The sequence below is a fragment of the Salvelinus alpinus genome, chromosome 13 (assembly GCF_045679555.1).
Source record: "Salvelinus alpinus chromosome 13, SLU_Salpinus.1, whole genome shotgun sequence".
In the NCBI taxonomy this organism is placed as follows: Eukaryota; Metazoa; Chordata; class Actinopteri; order Salmoniformes; family Salmonidae; genus Salvelinus; species Salvelinus alpinus.
In genome coordinates this window covers 55,522,734-55,534,454 of record NC_092098.1, presented here as the reverse complement: position 1 = coordinate 55,534,454, position 11,721 = coordinate 55,522,734, and the positions used below count along the sequence as shown (strand labels likewise).

At 40.5% G+C, this 11,721-nt stretch overlaps 1 protein-coding gene across 2 annotated transcripts; it reads right to left on the bottom strand.

The window, feature by feature from the left end:
- Positions 1-818: 818 nt before the first annotated feature.
- LOC139537950 (UDP-glucuronosyltransferase 2A2-like) lies at positions 819-8,974 on the bottom strand. Of its 2 annotated transcripts, none has more exons than XM_071339859.1 (5): positions 8,902-8,974; positions 8,490-8,637; positions 6,441-6,605; positions 5,527-6,240; positions 819-2,130 (listed from the first exon to the last, which is right to left on the bottom strand). In XM_071339859.1, the coding sequence occupies exons 2-5, from the start codon at positions 8,625-8,627 to the stop codon at positions 1,543-1,545; spliced, it is 1,605 nt and encodes a 534-aa protein (XP_071195960.1). In that variant the 5' UTR covers positions 8,628-8,637; positions 8,902-8,974; the 3' UTR covers positions 819-1,542. The 2 variants fall into 2 exon arrangements, with proteins under 2 accessions (XP_071195960.1, XP_071195962.1); XM_071339861.1 differs by having other exon boundaries at positions 8,490-8,632; positions 8,902-8,972.
- Positions 8,975-11,721: the final 2,747 nt, after the last annotated feature.

The following is an 11,721-nucleotide window of genomic DNA, read 5'->3' as shown; positions in this document are numbered from 1 at the left end:
TTTGTTTCTCCTTTCTGGAAACTTTATCTATAGAGTTGACTGTTGATCGGACATTAGGTCGTACAACTATCTCTGTTGTGCTCTTAGGACTTTTAAAGTTAATATCTCGTATCTCACTCCGCTATATTAGGCTTCCCTCTCCTCCTTTTTGGACTTTATTTCAGTATTGAAAAGGTTAAGTTATCTTGTTCGCATAGAATTACCCTTTCCTATTTGTACAAAACGACCGTCCTATCTAACAACACCTATTTAATATCCCTTCCTTCCGTTATTTTTATTTGTGGTAGTGCACCTTACCTCAGGTCTTTTTCGGCCCTACTTCCTTCCTATCGATTTTGGTTAAACTACAAAGTAGAAACCTAGTGAATCTGTTTTGAATAATTAGGCACCTATTATTGATTCATTCTAAGCCTTTTTAGAACATAAAATAAAATATATCTTAAATCATTCCCCCCCAAATTCGTGAATAAAGATTACCGACCTTGTCTCGTAGACTGGGAAAAGCAATGTAGGTTAGATCTCGTCATTACCTCTGTCGTGTATTAGTTCACCACTGGCCTGAAATAAACCCTCAAGTCAGAGGTCAGGTCTTTGTCTTACGGATCCTGGATCTGCCCGTGTACGGTTTTCAGCAGTTCCTTGGGACGACAGAGGCAGATATTGAGATCCGGCTCGAAGGACCAATTGTTATGAGAATTTTCTTCTCAATGTTCATAAACTGAACTTCAATTAAAATACTCTGTCTGTTACTACGAATTTGTAAGGTTCTTATTAAAATGAAACAGACAGCCATAGTCAGCAGGTTTATTTACGAGAGCTCAGCCCATCCTTACATGTACATTGGTTTATATACCTCTCATTTCGTCATAACTGTCCCTCCTCTCAGAAACAATGACAATATAGTTCACAAGTCTTCTCCTTCTCATACATTGTCCGCCACCTGTTATACAATCTACTACAAGCCCAAGGTTTCTCCCCTCCCTGTGTGGGGAGACTTCCTTCCCTGTTATCAGTTCCACAGTGGTCACAAGCTGTCTGCCACAGTTCCTTGCCTGCTAACAGTCCGTCTTTCTTATGGACAAACATTATTTATCATTATACAGAGACAGGGTACAATTCTGTTAGTTATAGTTCTACGTTAAATGTATACATCATTTAGTCATTCATACAAATCATAACATACAGAGATAAGGCAGTCATAAAGAAATCATGTGGGTGAGTCCATTCAACTTATGTGACTTGTTAAGCACATTTTTACTCATGAACATATTTAGGCTTGCCATAACAAAGTGGTTGAAAAATTATTGACTCAAGACATTTCAGCTTAAACATTTTTTTAAATCAATTTAAAATTCAGGCTGTAACACATCGACATGTTGAACAAGTCAGGGTGAATACTTTTCGAAGGCACTGTGGTTGTATGGAGAACTACATTAGGTTTAGGAAAATGGTAGAACGGTCCCGTACGCAATATATTTAGCTATAACTAGGTCTGCCTTGAGAACAGTCTTGGTTTCCAGTAATTCCATTCTGCTACTGGTGTCAGTGCTGTTTGGTTTTGTTCCTGTTCTTCCGGCAGGTTCTCCAGAGGATCCTGATCAGGAGCCCAGCAGAGAGCAAGACTCCTCCCCCGGCAGCCAGCAGCAGTAGCAGCACGTCCACAGAGTGGTAAGAGTACCAGGGCATCCTGTTGGCCGACATACGGAGGTGAGACGCCCCCTTGTGTCGCATCACAAACTCCAACCAGAAGACGGCCTTGTCCATGGGCTTGATGGGCTGGTCCCTGTGCAGGTGGGACAGCCTCTGCATGTTCTCCCTGTAGGGGGCGTGGGTAAGCACCTGGTTCAGAGCCTGCTGGAAATTGGGTCCGTTGAACATGGCCAGCTCCAGGATCTTAGCAGCGCCTCTCTCCTGCAGACGCAGAAGATTGTCATACTGGTCGAAGAACAGGGGTATCCCCAGCACTGGGGTGCCGTGGTAGATGGCCTCCTGGATCCCGTTGGTTCCTCCGTGGGCCACAAAGGCTCTGGTCTGGGGGTGACCCAGGAGGTCTTTCTGGGGCATCCAGTCCACCAGAAGGGTGTTGTTGCCCAGAGTGGAGGGAATCTTGCCCCGGTGCCTCCAGATCACCTTAGATAGAAGACATTAATTTCTGTTTAACCTTTTGTCAATAGGGGGAGCTGTTAGCACTTCTTTTTTTTTGACTTTGCCAAATTAAACTGCCTAGTACTCAATTCTTGCTCGTACAATATGCATATTATTGTTATTATTGGATAGAAAACACTCTCTAGTTTCTATAACCGTTGGAATTATGTCTCTGAGTGGAACAGAACTCATTCTACAGCACTTTTCCTGACAGGGAGTGAGATTTCAGAAATGTTGGCCTCTGGTCCCAGGTCAGTTTTAACCTGTTATGGCTGCAGCCCGACACCGGTACACCTATGAAAACATCCAGCTCAATTGCAGGGCGCGAAATTCAAAATCTATTTTTTTTTTAATATTTAACTTTCACACATTAACAAGTCCAATACAGCATTTGAAAGATAAACATCTTGTGAATCCAGCCAACATGTCCGATTTTTTAAATGTTTTACAGAGAAAACACCACATATATTTATGTTAGCTCACCACCAAATAAAAAAGAGGACAGACATTTTTCACAGCACAAGTAGGATGCAAGTAGCATGCACAAGCCAACCTAACTAACCTAGAACCAACCTAAATAACCTAGAAAAAACTACCTCAGATGACAGTCCTATAACATGTTACACAATAAATCTATGTTTTGTTCAAAAAATGTGCATATTTTAGCTATAAATCAGTTTTACATTACTGCTACTATCATAGCTACAGTCAGAAATCGCACGGGAGTAGCCAGAGAAAATACAGACACCAACGTCAACTACTAATTACACATCATAAAACATTTCAGAAGAATATATGGTGGATAGCTAATGAAAGACAAAGATCTTGTGAATACAGCCAATATTTCCGTTTTTTGAAGTGTTTTACAGCGAAAACACAATATATCGTTATATTAGCTTACTACAATAGCTAGCACACAGCAGCATTGATTCTAGTCAAAAGGTAGCGATAGCACAGTTCGACAGATATATGAAAAAGCATCCCAAATTGGGTCCTTATCTTTGTTGATCTTCCATCAGAATGTTCTCCAAGGGGTCCTTTGTTCAGAACCGTCTTTATTTGGATCCAGAACGAACGATTTCCCTCTTGAATTAGCAAGCACACTGGCCGTGCGGCGCTAACCTCTCCTTCTTGACAAAATTCTTGCGTCGCATCACGTCTAAAGTCCAGAATAAATTTCAATAATATAATTAAACTATATTGAAAAAACATACTTTAGGATGATATTGTGACATGTATCAAATAAAATCGAAGCCGGAGATCATATTCACCTTTAACGAGGGTTTTCCAGGAGCCGAGTCCAGGTCCTACTTCGCGCCCAGAAAAAAAAATAAAGTGCGCAACTCTCACTCCAAGAGGTTGTATTCAATCCCAGAACGAGATAATCAAGTCATTTCTGCTCTCACTTCCGCATGACACCCAGGGGAAGGCGTATGATGTGTTTCTACAGTCCTAAGTGACATGCCCTTTTATAGACAAGCTCTTGAAGAGAGACATCGCTTTTGGAAATCTCACTTCCGGATAGGAAATGGGCTGTAAAAAGAGTTCTGTTCCACTTAGAGAAATAATTCAAACGGTTTTAGAAACTAGAGACTGTTTTCTATCCAATAGTAATAATAATATGCATATTGTACGAGCAAAAATTGAGTAAGAGGCCGTTTGAAAATGGGCACATATTTCCAGTTTTTCAATACGCCCCCTGCAGCCATAACAAGTTTAATGTCCCTGTGAATGCTATGAGGATACAAACACTGCCTACGCCTTCCTCTAGATGTCAGTAAGTGGTGACAATTTGAATGGAGTCGATTGCGCAATCAGGGCCTGTATAAAACACCAAAGACCGGAAGAAGCTTTCTTTTGGACCCTGCGCTCGACGCACGATGGACGTCGGACTGGCCTCTTTCCAAGCCTTGGTTTAGCCAGTAATATATCGCCGGTCATGTTTTTACTCGTTATAGGTGTTAAAAACATCATAAGGTAGTTAATTTAAACAATTTTATAGCAATTTATATCCGTTTAGTGCGATTTTGAGGCATTTATTTGTGACGTCCTTCCATGAGCTGGGCACTTTTCCTGTACATACCGAACGTTAGTGGCCATTTCAACGGGACAAGAGGACATCTTTCGACCAAAAGACGATTAGACCGGAGAAAGGATACATTGCCCAAGATTCTGATGGAAGAACAGCTCATAGTAAGAACTATTTATGATGATAAATCGCTGTTCTGTTGAAAAATGTTAAACGCATATATCGCCATTTTGTTTTGTGTAGCTTCGCTTTGGACCCGGTATTGCACAGTAAGGATAATTTTAGAAATGTAATTCAGCGATTGCATTAAGAACTAATTTGTCTTTCGATTCCTGTCAACCCTGTATTTTTTAGTCAAGTTTATGATTAGTTATCGATTAGACTAGATCACTCTCAAAGATGGCGCCCGACATTTTCAGGCCAGTTTTGCTACTATTCTCATTGTATAACCACGTTTTTTTGTGGCTAAATATGCACATTTTCGAACAAACTCTATATGTATGTTGTAATATGATGTTACAGGAGTGTCATCGGAAGAATTCTGAGAAGGTTAGTGAAAAAATTAATATATTTTGGTGATGATAACGTTATCGCTCCCTTTGCCTTGAATTCAGGCTGGGGTAACGTTTGCACATGTGGTATGCTAATATAACGATTTATTGTGTTTTCGCTGTAAAACGCTTAGAAAATCTGAAAAATTGTCTGAATTCACAAGATCTGTGTCTTTCCATTGCTATGCTTTGTCTATTTTTATGAAATGTTTTATGATGAGTAAATTGGTAATACACGTTGCTCTCTGTAGTAATTCTAGTCGCTTTGGGAGATTTGTGATGGTGGCTGCAATGGCAAACTATGATTTATACCTGAAATATGCACATTTTTCTAACAAAACCTATGCTATACAATAAATATGTTATCAGACTGTCATCTGATGAGGTTTTTTCTTGGTTAGTGGCTATTTATTTCTTTATTTGGTCGAATTGGTGATAGCTAGTGATGGAGTGGAAAAATAGTGGAGTAAAAAAAATGGTGTCTTTTGCTAACGTGGTTAGCTAATAGATTTACATATTGTGTCTTCCCTGTAAAACATTTAAAAAATCAGAAATGGTGGCTAGATTCACAAGAAGTGTATCTTTCATCTGGTGTCTTGGACTTGTGATTTAATGATATTTAGATGCTACAATTTACTTGTGACGCTATGCTAGCTATGCTAGTCAGTGGGGGGGGGGGGGGGGGGTGCTCCCGGATCCGGGTTTCTGAGGCAGTAAAAGTTAAATAACCTCTCATTTACATCACTTACATTGCAGAGAGCTTTACATATAAATGCTAAAAATCAAAAACAATCAGGATACCTTCTGAGGCAGCTTGGCGAACACACTGGCGATCTGGTCTGTGATATCAACAGGAAGTGCATTGACAAGAGTCCCCAGAGACATGACGATCACCCCATGTTCCCCGGCACTCTGGACAAACTCCTCCAGCTCTGGAGGCAGGGGCTGGGCCGGCTTGCACTGGAACCCCCCCATGTAGACGACGTTGGGCATGGTGGGACGGGGGAAGTCAAACACAAAGTCAGACCTCATCAGCCAGATGTCAGCTTCCTGGATCATGGAGATGATGTCACAGCCCTCTTCAAAGTACTTGGAGCAAATTGCATCATAAATCGGCCCAACTACGAACCTCTGCTGATACACGATGATGCTGTAGTGCAGCATGTTTTGGACCCGTTGGACGAAGATCATCTTGTCAGTGAATCCAGACCCTGTGATCGGGATGTATGACAGGGGAGAGGGGGCGATGGCAAAGTGGCCCTCCCCACTGGTGATCCAACGGGCGTTGAGCACCACAGGCAGTTTGAGGTAGTGGGCCATCAGCAGCCCTACAGCGATGTTAGGGTCGGTGAGCATCATGTCATACTGAGCGTCCTGGAGACTCTTCATCAACTCCTTGTCGTCGAACATGCGAGCCAGCATCTCGCAGCCCAAGGTGTGGGCTTCTTCTATCATACTGAGGAACTCCTTGGTTAGTTGGAAGAACTTCAGCAAAGATACCCCCTCTCTCTGAGCCTGAATTAAGACATTAACAGAGATTGAATGCCTCTTTGACAAAATAAATTATGTCTGGCTGGATGGTTGATTGGCTGGTTTGCTGGCTGGATAGATGGATCAACAAGTCATAAAGACACATCAAACCTTCATGTTCTTCTGTAGGAACGTTATGAAGACATACCTTCAGGTTCTTCTGTAGGCACGTTACAAAGGCATACCTTCAGTTGATTCTGTAGGAAAGTTTCGATGTAGCTGTATAAGGAATCTTTCTCCTTGATGGTGATGGAGGTGTATAGAGGTGACTCCTCGGTGATGTACCAGCTGGTAGAGGGTCTGACCACTGTGATGGTGTGGCCTCTGGCATGGAGCTCCTCGATCAGTACCTACACATTGGTGACGTTAGTAAGCTCACAAAGGGGCTGGTATTAAATCAGAGGCATGTTGTAGAGAGCGGTCAACAATGTGCCTTTTAAAAGGCATTAATCTAAGAAACATAAAACATTTGCGTCAAAATCTGTCAGTTTAAGCTAGAAATATGATGACCTCGTGAAGACTTACAGAAAACGTTTGACCTCTGTCATTGCCAACAAAGGGTATATAACAAAGTATTGAGATAAACTTTTGTTATTGACCAAATACTTATTTTCCACCATAATTTGCAAATAAATTCATTAAAAATCCTACAATGTGATTTTCTGGATTTTTTTTCTCATTTTGTCTGTCATAGTTGAAGTGTACCTATGATGAAAATTACAGGCCTCTCTCATCTTTTTAAGTGGGAGAACTTGCACAATTGGTGGCTGACTAAATACTTTTTTGCCCCACTGTACACAGTAGTCTCATTGAGATGCAGGGTTCTTCCATTCCGGTACTGGAGGGTCGAAACCCACTTTGGTGGTTGTGGTGAGGTGTGGCCTGATTAAAATGGTTGAAATCGTTCATTTGAAATCATCAATCAGAACACTGAACATAATCAATCAGATCATCATCAATCAGAACACTGAACATCATCAATCAGAACATCATCAATCAGAACACAGAACATCATCAATCAGAACATCATCAATCAGAACACAGAACATCATCAATCAGAACATCATCAATCAGAACACAGAACATCATCCATCAGAACACAGAACATAATCAATCAGAACATCATCAATCAGAACACAGAACATCATCAATCAGAACACAGAACATAATCAATCAGAACATCATCAATCAGAACACAGAACATAATCAATCAGAACATCATCAATCAGAACACAGAACATCATCAATCAGAACATCATCAATCAGAACACAGAACATCATCAATCAGAACACAGAACATCATTAATCAGAACACCATACGGTAAATGCCCACTGGCAGAGGTGGCCATAGTACTGAAAATCCAAAATTAAGTAAAAGTACTTTTACTTAGATTGTAATTTACTCAAGTAAAAGTAAGAAACTACTCAAGTAAAAGTAAAAAAGTATCCGGGCAGAAAACTACTTCAGTACTATTTACAAATTTAGTTTGGAAATGTTTTACACCTATATTGTGTGCAAATAAAAACAGATTGATTTGACTCAGAGCATTTTGACAGAAAAACATTAAACTATTCATAACTTGATATTTGTAGCAAGATGCAAGGTAATGTAATGTAGTAACCAAAAAAGTGTTAAACAAATCCAAAATATATTTTATATGCCAAGAGTGTGCAAAGCTGTTATCAAGGCAAAGTGTGGCTACTTTGAATAATCTAAAATCTATTTTTATTTGTTTGACACTTTTTTGGTTACTAAATGATTCCATATGTGTTATTTCATAGTTTTGATGTCTTCACTATTATTGTACAATGTAGAACATAGTAAAAATAAAGAAAAACCCTTGAATGAGTAGGTGTGTGTATAGATATATATATAATTATTTGTTATGTTTTCCAAGCAGGCCACTGACATGGATGACTGACTGCCCTGAAAGTTTCCGATAACCTCCCCCGGCCAGCGGCCAGTCCTGTATGTCGAGCCCTGCAACATAATATATAATAATATAAACCTATGTAACTGGAATGATTTGGTCAAATGTAACTAAGTAAACAGTACGTTGCAGTTCTTGACACACTCAAACAAGTGTGCCTGGCATCTACTACCATACCCTGTTCAAATATTGTTGCCTTACCCCATTCACCCTCTGAATGGCACACATACACAATCCATGTCTCAATTGTCTCAAGGCTTAAAAATCCATCATTAACAGAACCCTAGACACAACATTGAGCACCTTCATGTTGATCCAGTGGCTTCCATCGACAGGAAAGACCAGGACTTTTCCTCCATGGCAGGACGGTGCAGGAAGGAGAAGGAGAAATGACACCAGACTTAGCAACGAAAGGTCTCCCCAGGGAGAGCTGGAATGCATTGTGTCTACGCTTAGAGAAAAAAAGAGGACAAAATTCACTTGTTTTCAACTAGTCACATCTAGACGTAAAATACGTTATTGACCTGAAAGCCTATCAAGTCTTGCACTCATGCTACATATAGTTAAATAACAGCTAATTAAGCTTCACAATTATGTTATATACTTGTGTCAATAAGTTAATTAGAGTGTATTGTCTGCACAGCTTAATAACACTATTTCATAACAAACTACTTGAGTGTAGGTGAATAAGAATATGCATTAAGAGTTGGCTTACCGGTGCTATAGAGTCCATATAGCACTACCAACGCTCTGCAGGGGACTGCAAACTGTTACATATCGGCTGTTCAATACTTTGAACGTTTGAGGGTTCAAAGTCCACCTGATAGTACTGATAGTCCTGCCATAGCCCAGGTAGATGATTTACAAACAGATAGTGGTGCCTCCCAAATTACACTAGTTTTGACCAGGATCCTCAGGGCTCTGGTCGACATAGTAGACTATTGTAGGGAATAGGATGCCAATTGGGATTCAACCACTACATGGGCAATAACACTCGTGAGTTCAGGTAAAACACACCTGTCACATAACTGACCTCTCACCCAATGTAAATGCCTACTTATCATTGACATATACGATTGTGTCCATCTCTAGTCTGACTCCAGGTTGTGACAAAAAAAATGTGACAAAAGAAATGAATGTCCTGAATATAAAGTGTTATGTTTGGACCAAATCCAACACAACACATCACTGAGTATCACTCTTCATATTTTCAAGCATGGTGGTGTCTACATTATATTTTGCAGGCAAGGACAAGGGAGTTATTCAGGATTAAAAGAAAGGGAATGGAGCTAGGCACCTGGTTCAGTCTGCTTTCCACCAGACACTGGGAGATGAATACACCTTTCAGCAGGACAATAACCTAAATCACAAGGCCAAATAGACACTGGAGTTGCTTACCAAGACGACATTGCATTTTCCTGAGTTGCCTTGTTACAGTTTTGACTTAAATCTGCTTTAAAATCTATGGCAAGACTTGAACATGTCTGTCTAGCAATGATCAACAACCAACTTGATAGAGTTTGAAGGATTTTAAAAAGAATAATGTGCAAATATTGTACAATCCAAGTGTGCAAAGCACTTAGAGACATACCGAATCACAGCTGTAATCGCTGTGAGAGATGATTCTAACATGTATTGACTCAGGGCGTTGAATACTTGAATAGTTGAATACTTACTGTATCTAATCAAGATTTACTTTCATAACTTTAGAATTTTTCTTCCACTTTGAAATTACAGGGCATTTTGTGTTGATCGTTGACAAAAATGACAACTAAACCCATTTGAATCCCAATTTTTAACAAAACAAAATGTGGAAAAAAGAAAGGTGTTTGAATACTTTCTGAATAACTTGGTTTGTCTTCATAACTTGCCTACAGAAGCAGATGCAGGCTATCCAATAGTAATAATAATATGCATATTGTATGATCTAGAACAGAGTACGAGGCCGTTTAATTTGGGCACGATTTTTTCCAAAGTGAAAACAGCGCCCCCCTAATTGACAAGAAGTTAACTTGCCTACAGAAGCACATACCCCAACCAGAAGCCATGAATTACAGGCAACATTTTCTCTGAGCTAAAGTGTAGAGCTGCCACTTTCAAAGAGCGGGACTCTAACCCAGAAGCTTATAAGAAATCCCGCTATGCCCTCCGACGAACCATCAAACAGGCAAAGCGTCAATACAGGACTAAGATCGAATCTTACTGCTCCAGCTCCGACGCTCATCAGATGTGGCAGGGCTTGCAAAATATTACAGACTACAATGGGAAGCACAGCCACGAGCTGCCCAGTGACACAAGCCTAACAGACGAGCTAAATAACTTCTATGCTCGCTTCGAGGCAAGTAACACTGAAACATGCATGAGAGCATCAGCTGTTCCGGAGAACTGTGTGATCACGCTCTCCGCAGCCGATGTGAGTAAGACCTTTAAACAGGTCAACATTCACAAGGCCGGATTACCAGGAAGTGTACTCCGAGCATGTGCTGACCAACTGGCAAGTGTATTCACTGACATTTTCAACTTCTCCCTATCTGAGTCTGTAATACCAACATGTTTCAAGCAGACCACCGTAGTCCCTGTGCCCAAAAACACTAAGGTACCCTGCCTTAATGCGTAACGACCAGTAGCACTCACGTCTGTAGCCATGAAATGCTTTGAAAGGCTGGTCATGGCTCACATCAACACCATTATCCTAGAAACCCTAGACCCTGTCCAATTGTCATACTGCCCTAACAGATCTAACAAAAAGAACACCTATGTGAGAATGATATCTTCTTGCAACTATAGGGGGTGCTGTTCCGCATTAGCATTTTTTGGTCTCCAAATTAAACTGCCTCGTGCTCAATTCTTGATCGTACAATATGCATATTATTGTTATTATTGGATAGAAAACACTTTCTAGTTTCTATAGCCGTTGGAATTTTGTCTCTGAGTGGTACAGAACTACTTCTACAGCACTTTTCCTGACAGGGAGTCAGATTTCAGAAATTTTGACCCCTGATCTGGGGTCGGTTTTAAGGTGCCTGTAAATGCTATGGAGAAACCGACACTGCCTACGTCTTCCTCTGGGTGTCAGGACGTCATGACGCTTTGAATGGAGTCGATTGCGCAATCAGAGCCACTATAAAACAACAAAACGTGGAAGTACCGTTCTTTCCCTTCGCGCGTCTTACGCAAGATGGACATCGGACTTGCCTCCTTCCAAATGGTTGTTTAGCCAGTAGTATTTCTCCGGTCATGTTTTTACTCGTTATAGTTGTTAAAAACATCATACGGTAGTTAATTTCAACCGTTTTATAGCAATTTATATCCGTTTAGTGTGATTTTGAGGAATTTCTTTGTGGTGCACTTTGAAGCTTTGGGCACGTTTCGGGGTCCCGGTCGATCGTTAGTGGACATTTCAAAGGACAGAGGACATCTTTCGACCAAAAGAAGATTAGACCCAAGAAAGGATACATTGCCCAAGAATCTGATGGAAAATCACCTCATAGTAAGAAATATTTAATATGATAAATCGTTGTTCTGTCGAAATATT